At 42.0% G+C, this 12,869-nt stretch overlaps 1 protein-coding gene across 4 annotated transcripts in view; it reads left to right on the top strand.

The window, feature by feature from the left end:
- Positions 1–12,869, top strand: part of vps13a (vacuolar protein sorting 13 homolog A) — a 405,759-nt gene that overhangs the window by 250,593 nt on the left and 142,297 nt on the right. For all 4 annotated transcript variants that reach the window (XM_080188886.1, XM_080188884.1, XM_080188883.1 and 1 more), the window contains one exon: positions 4,063–4,324. In XM_080188886.1, the coding sequence (XP_080045012.1) occupies positions 4,063–4,324 (262 nt within the window). The remainder of the gene's footprint in view (positions 1–4,062; positions 4,325–12,869) is intronic.

Raw genomic sequence — 12,869 nt, 5'->3', positions numbered from 1 at the left:
TCGAGCATGCTCCCAGAGCCCTCAGTGATTCGGTCATGCTTTGGACTCTGCCACCTATGGCTACCATTTTCTGTCCCGTGCTTTCCACTAGGTTGCCATCCTTATGATGTTGGCCTAGATGCCATGCAGTGCCAGTACCTAAAGACTGTGGGATTCCTCCAGATAGCCTCACAGCTACTGGAATGTCTCTGACACCCCGTTCTCATCCTTAGCAGCTTTGAGAACTTTTTCCAGCAGCCCGGAATCTGGCCGGGGCCCAGCTGCGTCCTTCAATCCAGCAGACCTCCACCTGCCCGATCCCTCAGATGTTCCTGCCTCCACCTGTGTGGTGCTCACCAGAAAATGACCCTGAAGCTTGTCTGTTAAGTGCACCCACTGAGGTGTATATGTCTGCAGTGGTGAATGGTGCATGTGATGCCTCTAACGCATGGTTGGTGCTTTCCTTGAGGCCCCTGGGGGGGAGGGGGCCGACTCCTGAGCACCCAGCCTCGTCTGTTGTCCCTGCAAGAGAAGACACGTGAGTGAGGGCTGAGTATCCAGGAAATTTGGCACTTACTTGAGAATGGTCTAAATTGATGAAGGGTTTGTGGATCCTCACTTTCGTTGCACATCACAGTTGCTCACAGCCCTCTCAGTGGCTCTCCTGAGAGATCCATTGCGCGCTTCCCAAAGGGAATCAGGAGCCCTCTCACCCCCCATCTTCCTGACACCGGTGCATTTCCCGGGCAGCGGGCTGAACTGGGTGCCATGGCTGCATCCATCACCTATCTTCTCCCATTCCCTTTGGCTCTGCACCATTTTATCCTCTGGGACAAGGGATGTTAAGAGCTTGATGGCTGGCAAGCCTTGGGGGTGGGGAAGAGGAGTGGAAATGGGCAGTGTAGCTTGGCACCATTCCTTGCCAGGTAAGGGTTATGACTGGAGGTGCTGAAGGGATTTAAGGAGGGCACTCAGGATTGTGTGCTGTTTGGCCGTGAAGTGTCAGGGATGGGTTGAGATGGACATTCCAGGTATAATGTTCAGCACTGATGTGAGGATTAGACAGATGGACACTTACTCTTGCAGCTTGAATCAGAACATTTGTCTCTCCGACACTGGGCGTTGATCCTGTATGTTAGACTGCAGGCACTGGCTGCTGCTTCCCAGATCACGTTTGAGACCCTGTTCCTGGGTTGTCTTCCAGATACAAGATGGACCACCTCTCCTCCATTGGCTTCCAGCAGCCATCTGAACTCTCCTTCCGTAAACCATGGGGCTGATCTGCATGTTGCCATCTTCCTGCCTGTAGGGACACTGGGAGCATTTAACTGCAGCTCCCCTCTTTGTTAACAGCTAATTTGGGAAGTCATATGCCTGGGAACTCCATAACGGCGTGTTTCTCTTCGTGCTAGTACATTGTGATGCAGAGAATGACGAAAAATTAGATGCAGATCACTGCATTTTTTTTCACCAATGTGACACTTACATATTTTGGTTGATTTCTGCCTTACATCTCTATGTAGCCTTTAATTGATCTTCCATTGTCTGTTTATATTCCAACTTTTTTTTATCTACGTTGACCGACATAGCAGTTTAGTAATGCCACTCTACTTTCCGTTAGAGATGCCCTTATGTAAAGAGGTTGGACGTTTTTGTGAGGGTTTCTTTTGCACTTTGTTATATCGGTCACTTTTCCAACAGATATTATTAGGTTACCTCTATTAAGAAATGATTTGACATGTTTAATTTTTCTCAGTTCTACTATTATTTTGCATCTAGCTGTAATACTTACTATTTGATATTGCCATGCATACTGTCTTGCTGCAGTTTAACGATAATCCATATGTGTAACTTTTTTTTACAACTGCCGAGGATTCTTTATAACATTTCTTCTGTCTGCCATAATTACTGTGCCATCTGCACATCTCAGGTTACATATGTCTGTCCATGTACATAAATTCCTGGTAACTCTGATAAATAGCTGATGGTCATTTTACTGGAAATATTGAAAAAAATCTGGAGACACACAATCCCATCGCCATCCCTTTTTAATAAAATGTAATAGAATAAAAATATATCAATATTTACATTGATACATATATTTATTTAAAATATATAATGGAAGGAATGTGGTGCTGCAAAATCAAAATGAATAAATGAACAGTAAAATTGTAGTGCTTGAGAAAAAAGATATTCATATGATATATAACAAGGTGATAGACGTTCTGAACTCTTAAACTATTAAAATGCAAACAGCTGCATAAAAGCAAAAGATGGCACACCTGAAAGTAGAGAAAATGATATTCTAAGCATATGGACAGAACATATGAAAAAAGAGGGAAAATAGCCCCTTACAATTGCAACAGAAGACATGCCAATCATGAAGGAAGTAATATATGAAGAAGGATAAAGTTATAGGAGTCGATAATACAGCAGCATACATCTTCAACTACCTGAGCAGGGCTGTGTCTGTCCTTAGTCCTCCAGGGGGGACTAGCCACAGCTGAAACTGCCTCTCCTGAATTCTCCAGCTCTGAAGTATGGACCTCACCCTATGCAACCATCTTTACTGACTTGCATGGACCCAGCAAGATCTGAGTATTTGCATTGACAGGAGGTTCACTTATAGAATGGTGCAACTTTGTGTCTTTATTGGAGTCTCGAAGACTTGTTGCCCATGTGGTGACTGTTGGACCTTTGCAGGTGACTCCACGGGAGACATGAGAGAATAGTAAAGAAAGAAGTGCACACAACAAATGCTTTGGCATTTTTCATTGAGCACTGGACAGCTTCTGAAATGACAGCTAGTTGTATGGGATGCATCTGCATGCATCCCCTGAGCTGGGAAATGTTGAGAGATGTCATCACCCTGTCTATAGTGGACTCTGCCTCTCCTGGCCCGTGAGTCGCTTGCAGCGCCAGCTCCTTGGAGTGAGTGAGAACTGTCAACTATGCCTGTACACTTTCCAGGTGTGCACTCACCATCTCGGCAGCATTCATTTCCCATTTTGTCTGCAGGGTGAAGAACAATGCCAGGAGCACAAGACTTCCCTCTTCACTTGTAGCCCTGCGCTGACTGACAACATCGCAGACTGTCCTCCAGCCACCTGACCAGCAGCACTTGGGTTCAGACTTGTGCCAGTGGGTCAGCAGACTCCCATCGCACACCTTTCTCCCATTTTGATTGGTCTTCCATTGCCCAAAGGATGTCCCTCACTTAGAATATTGACCACTGATAAGGAGACATGCCATTTGTGCCTCTTTAATCATATGCCTTCCCAGACTTAAGTGCTTCCAACTTTTACTCTGCCTTTGCTTCAGCCTCCATAATCTTCACAAGTAGCAGATTCAGCAATGGCTGGTGCATGGCCTTTCAACTGGTCTGCTCCTGAACTGGTTGTACCTCTCTCATTAATTGGATGATGAACACACCCCTTACCAAATTAACATCATTGGAGATCTTGACAGGTGCATTATTTGCCAATGGAGCCAAGACCCAAAACTGTCACACTGCCAGTGTCCCAGTCAATTGAAAATCCTGGCATAAGAATTCTTCAAAATTTTTCAATATCTTTAAAAATAAACTACAAAAATAACTTTTTTTTTACCAACATTGATTTCAGTCACTTCATAAAGTACTGTCTTAATTGTTGTTAATAACAGTTGATAACAGCTGCTTGTAATGTTAACAGGCACTTTAAAGCAGGATTGGTTTGAAAAGCCACAGGGCAACTTAAAGGGAAGAAAGATGGTAGAATGTTATTGAGTGCAGTAGACATTAACAGCCATTTTCTCACTTTGTAATATTTCTGAGCTAAGTGATCTGTTGAAACATTACCAGCAGTGTGTGGCCAATATTCCTTATTTTGTTAAAAAATTAAGGCATCTGTTTCTCTTGTGAAACTATGTAACATTTGTTACTGTTTCTGCAAAAACCTTACAGAAAGAGACCTGTGTTTTTGTTTGTGTATGTAAAGGAATACATGATAGGATTTTTTTAATGCATAAAAAACATCTTCACAGTCTGAGGAATTGGCCACATAGTTCAAGATGCTGATTTATATCTTGCATTTCACTTTACAGGCATTTGCTGAAGCTGCTGGTCAAACCAGTGACGTTTTTCAGAAGGACCAAGCACCTTTCACAGTAAAGAATTGCCTGGGACTTGTTGCTACAATTTATCCCAGTGAGTCATTTATCATAATTGGTACAAATCAGCAAAAAACATCTTATGAACTTAAAGATGGAGATCTTCTTAATATGGATTATCAACGTACAAAAAATGAAAAGGACCAACTGTCAATATTGACCAATACAAGCAGCAAGTCATTTTATATCTCACTGAGTAAGTGCATTCTCTTCCTCTTTAAAAAAAATCTATCGAGATAAATGTATGTTTGTTATTTTTTCAATTGTGAAGTGACCACTTTTGTCACATGGTTGGATTTAATTGAATGCCATTGTTTTGAAAATTTTCAGATATGTTGTGCATTTAATAGTATTAACATCACAATTGAGAAAAATGGGGCTTGTTGAAATGATGACTTTACACATTACTGTAACTGTAATCATTTTCCAGTGTGTCCTCCAATTTAGTTTTCATTCCAATTATAAAGGCATGAGTACACGTCTATTATGGGGTATAAAGAGTGTGATTGAGACATGGAACATGATCCTGATCTAATTTGTAGTACTAACAAATCATGTAAATTATTTTTCTCTAAATAATTTATGAATTAGAAAAAAAGAGGAAACTGTGATATATCATAAAAGCGATTGCGATTTTAAGGTCTGAATTAAGAAAAGAAAATGGTTTTTGAGTAGGTTTCCATTGGCAGAGCAACTAAAAGGTCATACCCTCTTCAGCAAGTAATAATCACTAACCTAAACATATAAAGAAGGAATTTTTGGAAGACAAAGCTAACTCATAGGCTAGAATATAGATTGCCATGCTGAATAGAGTAGCTGATGTAATATCACTGTTTCTTTGACTTTGAGTCACCAAATTCTGATCTAGTCTTATGCAAATCAGAAAACACATTGAAGAAAAGAATGAGGCAGAAGTTATTGGTAATATATCATTTGATATTTCAATAACACAACACATGTATGGAAAATTATATAAATAAGAAAATATTGCAGATATCGAAAATTTGGAATAAAATAGAAAATGCTGGGAAAACTCAGGTCTGGTAGCATGTGTGAAGAAAGAAATGTGTGTTAATGTTTCAAGTAACCACAGATGCTGCCAGACCTGTTCTATTTTTCCAACACTTTCTGCTGAAAATTATATAAATTGCTTTCTGATTTCCTTTTCAGAAAAAGTATTCTATGAAAATAACTTTTAACTTTCCACATTTCAGAATCCCATTTCTTTTAACTCCACACACTCCTGAAAAGGAAATCAGGAATTTGGCTCCGAATGCACAGAACACTCACATTCTTCCTCTGAATGGTGAGCCTTGAGGTGATGTCCTAATGGCTGGATAGACTAGTTCTGGGGGGCAGCTGCCATTCCTGCTAATCACCAATCTGCCACTCTTTAATACTTTCTACATGTGTTGGTGCATGGGACTCGCCACAATTTGACCACTCTCGGGACGCTCACTATGCACTCTCTAACTTAGAACCTTGTCAAGATCATGAGAATGATAGAGTCCTCCAATTGGAATGCATGTTCTTACGATATTTCAAGACATTCAGCAAGTACCTTTCTACTGTTGAAATTCCAAATCAACTATTGCAAAGGAAACTTCTGACTGTATGATGCCCATGACCATGTGCACGTGGGAGGGAGGACTCTGTGTGACCCATGCGTTCCATCACTGTTATTCTCGTGATGACCTTTGAGTCCCCTTTGAGTCTTCAGGTTTTGGGGCTCACCCCTTGTCCTCAACAGCTCCCTCAGGTTATGGGCCTTCTCCTCCTGAAAGACAGAAATGCGGGCTCATCAAAGCACAGTACTGGGACACTCCTTCAAGATGCCTCTCATGTCTTTCCACTAATTTTCTTGGTTTAAAGAGTATTAATTGTTTCCTCATGGCTATCGGTATTTGTTGCTACTGCACTGCAGAGCGATATACACACTGTGTACATACAAGGCTGGCCATGCTGCAAACAACGAGGCCACGCTACATTTTCAAGAGGGGCATCTCACCCACCTACTGTATTGATCTTAACTAGATTGCCTCAGTGAAACTTGGAGGTCGTCTGGGCTCTAGGGACTACAGACACAATTGGCTTCAAGCTCACTTTTGGGATCCAATTATATCCAAGATGCAGACATAGGTGACGAGTGCAAAAAGGATTAATGAGAATGATTCCAAGCCAAAGAACTTCAGTTATTAAGGTAGACTGGAGAGGTTAAGACTCTTCCTTGGAGAAAAGAAGGTTGGAAGGAAATATGATAAAGGGGTCTGGACAGAGTAGATGTGGGGAAATTATTCCCACTCCTAAAATGATTAAGAACAAGGGCACAGATTTAGAGTCACTGGCAAAAGAAGCAAAAATGACAGGAGAGCAATGTTCCACATGTCTGGAACAAACTGCCTGAGAGAGTGTGATGGAGGCAGGTTCAATCCAAGCATTCAAAAGGGAATTGAACTATTATCTGAAAAGGAAGTATATACAGAGGGAGCACTGTGCAAGGAAGATTCCGAAGGTCAGTCTTGTAGAATTGTAGAGCAGTTCCTTCACAGAATCCCTGTCTGCACTAAATGTTGATCATCCTGGGATAAAATATGAGGAGACGCATGAGTCAGCATGTCTGCATGTGATTCCTGTATCTGTCATGTAGTTCACGCAGTCTAAAGCTCTTGAGAGGATGGTTTTGCTCTGTGGGTGGCACAAGAGGGAAAACTGTAGATCATAAATGTTTGGTGGCCAAATCATTGCATGGTTACTGAGAGGTTTAACAAACCATGTCCTAGGTCACCAATATTGTAAGGGCATGAAAGGTATGAAGGAAATTTTGTGACTTCCTTGTGGTGACCTGGGGGTAGGCCATGGGATTTTCAGTTTCCTGCATTCTATGTGGGTGGATTCTTCAAGATGATTGTTGTGGATATGAGAAGTTTTGAATTGGAGTGAGGGGTGCAGCAGATGAAGTGTACTGTCATGGCGAACTGGAGAGCTTTCTGAGATGCTGCAAACTAGATTAATAGGGGTAAGCATCACAAGTGAGGCAGCAGAAACATTGATAATGGCAATATTGGCATGAAACAATTAACACATGAAAAACTAAGGGCCAGCTCGTAATGCGCAACAATTGATCAGTCAGCAAACAAATACATAGTACTTAAACTCCAAGGCTCAACAGGTCACCTCCAGTGCATGTCAGGACTATCTAGGCTGATCTGTGGGGGCTACACTATTTGGTGTTCTTTTAAAGGCAGAGGGCCGAAACTCCAAATTGTGACAGTACAAAAGGAGGTCATTTGGCTCATTATGTCTACATTAGCTGTACAAAGAGGAATTAATTTTGTACCACCTTTTTCCCATAACCCCATGCATACTTCCTTTTCAGACTAAAGTCCACTTGCCTTTTGAATGCTTGGATTGAACCTGCCTCCAACACACTGGGGCAAATTGTTCTGCTGTCATTTTTGCTTCTTTTGCCAGTAACTTTAAATCAGTGCCCCTTTGTTTTTGATCCTTTCAGGAGTGGGAGTAATTTCTCCATATCTATTCTGTCCTAATGAATGTCTTAATCATATCTTCTTTCAACCTTTTCTCCAAAGAAGAGTCTTAACCTCTCTAGCCTAGCTTAATAACTGAAGTTCTTTGTCTTGGAATCATTCCCATTTATCCTTTTTGCACTCTTTACCTATGCCTCCATTTTGTATATGTTTGGATCCCAAATGCAGGCCTGAAACCAATTGTGTCTGTACTCAGAACCTGCCTCCTGCCAAAATTGACTAAAGTGACAGGTGAAGTTGGATAGTGTTCAGAGCTGCAGTTTGCAAGTTGCCAATTGGCCCAACTCGTGTTTCACGCCCCAAAGATAAAAATTTGGCCCTGGATAATGAACTGGCAAATGTTGCAAATTTCACCTGCTCCAACCTATAAGGAGCTAGGTGTATAGGGACTCATAGCCATGGTCATTGTCTCAGACACTGGCAGTGCTTCCCTCATTTGCTCTTAAGATTTCAATTGTGGATATTGGCAAATTTTAGCGAGCATCTCTTTAGTGAGCTAGGGATTTCTGGTAGATTTTTTTTGAGGTTGAGTTAGAAAAATGCTCTGCAGACTCTGAACCAAAAGTTTATGATGAGAGGCTTATTCTTCCTCCTTGACTTCTCCCTCTTCTAGCAGCTTATCCAACTCTGTGTTTCCTTTGTTCATTTTCTTTGTCTGTGGACCAAGGGAAATACAAATGTACCCATGTTTGATAATGAAACGAAGTCCTTCAGCTTTTTATAGGCTTTAAATATCAGTGTAAATCATCCAACATTTTCACAATCTTGGGTAAGGGAGGTGGAAAACAATTAGCAAATAACCTGTAAGTTGCTTGTGATCCCTTTATATTGGGGGTCAGGGCAAAGAGTGTTCTTCCTTTTGCTGAATGCATGTTTAGCTGTACAAGGTTCAGAGAGGGCATTTGAAGGTCTGTTGAGCTCAAAAATTGATTCCACGATCTGCTGACATTTCTTCTAGCACACGGTCTGTGCATGTTTACTGATGCCCCATCAAACTGGCATTTTGCGAACTTGTGCAAGAATTCTGCAGTCATGTCATGGATATCATTTTGGAACCGAAACTGGATTCTTAGTGTAGACCGAGTGGTTACATCGATGCCATGACAACGCTGCTGCTTCAGGGATCATGTTACGTCATTGGTCGCCATTTAAACCCAGCCTTTCTACATGATGAGTTGAGTTAGCAAAATGGTGCAGACTTGGTCACATTGACCATTTGTGTTCAACAAAAACATTGAGGACAACTGGACGAAGAGTGGCACATCTACTGTGGTGCTAGTTTATCAGACAAGTTCAAGAAAGTACAGGCATACACTTCACACAATATAGTGGACCCTGACGCCGTTGAGAAATTTGAATTTTTCGTTTTTCAAATGGAGGAGGAGAGGAAGGACCATGAGATACTGTTTAAAAAGTTCAAGAACATTTGCTCACTAGTGAAGAATGTCACACTTAGTAGATACTTACTTAACACCACCAACCAAAGATTTGATGAATCAATACAGTCCTACACTGCAACTCTAAAAATCTCAAAGATATAAATTTGGTGCACATTGGTAATGGTGCCCTTAACTGTGAAGCAAAAGATAGTTGATGAGCTGCATAACAGCACTGGATGTCATAACTCCCATAGACGAGGCCACGGAGTGGGTTTTAACAATGGTGGCAGCACTAAAGAAAGCTGGCACTATCAGAATTTGCATTCACCAAGTGCATTTAAACAAGGCATTGCTCAGATCTCAACATTTGAGGAAGATGGCTGAACAGCCCAAAACTGACATACTCAGTGCTAAGGTTTCCAACATCTTGGATGTGAAATGCTGCTTCTGCCAAATCCCACTTGTTGAAAAATGCTTGCAACACATGACATTCATGTCTCCAGTACATCGATATTACTTTCCCCACATGCCCAATGGGATTTTCACTGGCAGTGAGGTCTTCTAACAGTGCAGGCCAGACTGCAAAATAATCATGAATGACATCCTGGTTTTGGGTCATCCAATGCAAGAACATGTCTTCATCTGGCCCTTTGATAGAATTAAAACCATATATTTAAAGCTCCATGGTAGCACCATGGTTAGTATTGCTACCTTACAATGCCAGGGATCTGGGTTTAATTCCTGCCTTGAGTTACTGTCTGTGTGGAACTTGCACGTTCTCCCCATGTTTGCATGGGTTTCCTCTGGGTGCTCTGATTTCCTCTCATAGGCCAAAGATGTGCAGGTTAGGTTGATGGTCATGCTAAATTGGCCCTTAGTGTCAGGGGGATTGACAGGATAAATACTTGGGGTTACAGGGATAGGGCCAGGGTGGGATTGTTGTTGGTGTAGGCTTGATGGGCTGAATGGCCTCTCTGCACTGTAGGGATTCTAGGATTCTAAGATCTCCACTGTGATAAATGCAGATTCAGAATCAACCAGGTTTCCTGCATGGGTCACTTAATCATAGCTGATGGTGTGAAGCCAGATGCAGGCAAGACACAGGCTATGTGACAGATATCCATTCCCGTGGACATGCTTTGAAACGTTTCCTTGATATGACAGACAATCTTCCCAAGTTCATTCAGTGCCATTCAAGTCACCTTGTCAGCTCCTCTACCAGGATGTCAAATGGTGTTGGCAGGAGCACCACACTGTTGTCTTGAATAGACTCAAACCGGCATTCAGAGCGCCGCTGCTGCTATGATACTTCAACATTTGAGCACCAGTCCTCCTATCAGTAGACACCTCCCAGCAGAGACTTGGTGCAGTCTGCATCCAGAAAGGCAAAGCAGTAGCCTTTGCATCAAGGGCCCTCACTGACACTGAGACTCATTATGCCCAGTTTGAGAAAGAACTCCTTGCTCTAATGTTTACCTGTCAAAAATTCCTTGATTTCATTTTTGGTCATCCTGTAAGTGTTGAAAACTAATCATCAGCCACTCATAACTATTGTAAAAAAAAAAAGTTTCTTTACACGACATCTGCATGGCTTCAGCATATGATGCTATAGCTACAATGCTGCAACCTGTGTTATCTTCAAATGCGGTAAGGAGCTGTATTTTGCTGATACCCTTTCCAGAGCCTTTCTACCCACCACAGTCACAATCTGCAGACCAGGCAGATTGTGAGGAGAACATTGACATTGTGACTATAGAGGTGCTTTCCTCAATTAGGATCCACGAACTCAAAGATGCCCAAGAGGCAGATATCCTAATCAGACAGCTTCACAATGTCACCATAAAATTCTGATCTGAGTCGTCAAGGGTGCTTCCCCACAAACTCTGCACAGCCTTTGCCATCAGAGATGAACTAGCGTAAAGGACGGATTGAGTTGGCCAGCAATTTATCATTCCCAACTCTCTGCAGAAGTACTATATCCAGCAACTCTACTACCAGCACTCACAGTTGAAAGCAACCTAATATAGAGTATTGGAATCACTGTATTGGCCCTCCATGTATGTTGACATGGAGAGAGAAATATTCAGATGTGCACCATGCAACAGATTCAAGCCACATCAAACCAAAAAATCACTGCACCGGTATGTGGTACTGGACTTCCTATGGTCATTTAAGTCAGCTGACATTGTTGAATGGTATAGTGAACAGTACTTGGTTCTAGTCGATGTGCATCCCACGTGGTTTGAACTCGGCCACCTGCCAGACGTGAAGTATAACACAGTCATAATCAGGCTTGAGATGCTTTGCCATGCATGGCATCCCTCAGAGGATAATGATAAACAAGGCTCACCAATTCTCCAGTGAATTTAGGAACTTTACTTGCATGTGATACTAGAGCACATTAGAAGAGAAAAGGAAGACATGCTGGAAGTGCCATTGTGGAAGATGGAATAGGACAGAGAAGATAGGAGAATGGAATGGAGTTCTTGCAAGAAGCAGGGAGTGAAGGTGTGTAGTTGTGAGATAGCTGTGGGTGTTGGTGAACTTGTAACGAGTATATTAGACAGTTTATCCCCAGAAGTGGAGATTGAGAACTCAAGGGAGGGAAGTGTCAAAGATGTGTAAAGATGAGAAAATGGTGAAAGTTGGAAATAAAATTTATTTTTTTTTTCTAGCTCCGGATAAGAGCAAGAAATGGCACCAACTGTGTCATTGATATACTAGAAAAAGAGGGGCCTGTATATGTTTCACATACCCCACAAAGAGGTAGTCATAACTAGGATCCATATTGGTAGTCATTGCCACACATTTTATTCGGAGGAAGTGAAACATTTGAAAGGAGCAAGAGTTCAATGGAGAATGAGTTCAGCCAGGCCGAGGAAGGTGGTGGATAGAGACTGTTCAGGCCTTCGTTCATGGAAGAAGTGGAAAGATCTTGGACTGCCCTGATGGGAGATGGAGGGTAGAGTGCTTGGACATCCATAGTACAGAGGTGGTGGTTAAGGCCAGGAAACTGGAAATTTTTCAAATGATGCAGGACATCAGAAGAATCACAAGTTTAGATGGGATGAGACTGGGCAAGGGGAGAAAGGTTGAGTCAATAGAGGAAAAAATAGGTTTCAGTGGGGTAGGAGCAGACTGGAAAACTACTTCATGGATTTTAGGAAGGAGGTAGAACCAGTATGTTCAAGGTTGTGGGAAGCTGTGGAGGAAAAAATCTTCAGAGGGGATGAGGTCAGTGACTGACTTGACGTTCAGTGGTAGTGTCATGATCCAGGAGCAGGCAAGAAGAAATGTCTTGAGAGTTGGTACTCAGCTTTTACAAGGTAGAGAGCAGCAACACTGCATTTGAGTAAGTTTGATAACAAAGAGAATGGAGTGCAACAATTTGAGAAGAAGCAGGTTAGAGAGGATGAAGGGTGCAAAGAATGAATAAGAGATCAGATGGATGGAGTCCAGGTGGAGGGAGAGTATTGGAAATGGGTGAAATTGTCCATTAAGTGAGGGGAGGACTCCTGCCCAAAGAAGAAAACACAGGCAATAGAAGAATTCAACATTGTGCCAAGCCTGAAATTCATTGTGGTAAGAGAGGGGAAGGCAAGAGTACATAATGAATATATTGCAAGAGGTGGGATTAGAAGAGATGAGGTCAGAAGGAATGGAAGAAGATGAAGGATCCAGTACTCATTTTTTTGGAGCTTGTTTCTTAATATCTGAAAGTAAGAGAAAAGGTTTCTTGTTAAAGCATCAGATGAGATGAAAAATGAAATAAAACTCGGAATCAGGGCATCTTTGAAACAGGGTGAATCGGTGC

Source organism: Carcharhinus amblyrhynchos, chromosome 5 (genome assembly GCF_965287045.1).
Source record: "Carcharhinus amblyrhynchos chromosome 5, sCarAmb.v2.hapA, whole genome shotgun sequence".
Taxonomy (NCBI): domain Eukaryota; kingdom Metazoa; phylum Chordata; class Chondrichthyes; order Carcharhiniformes; family Carcharhinidae; genus Carcharhinus; species Carcharhinus amblyrhynchos.
Note: the sequence above shows the minus strand (reverse complement) of the source record. Positions and strands in the feature narration are given on the sequence as shown.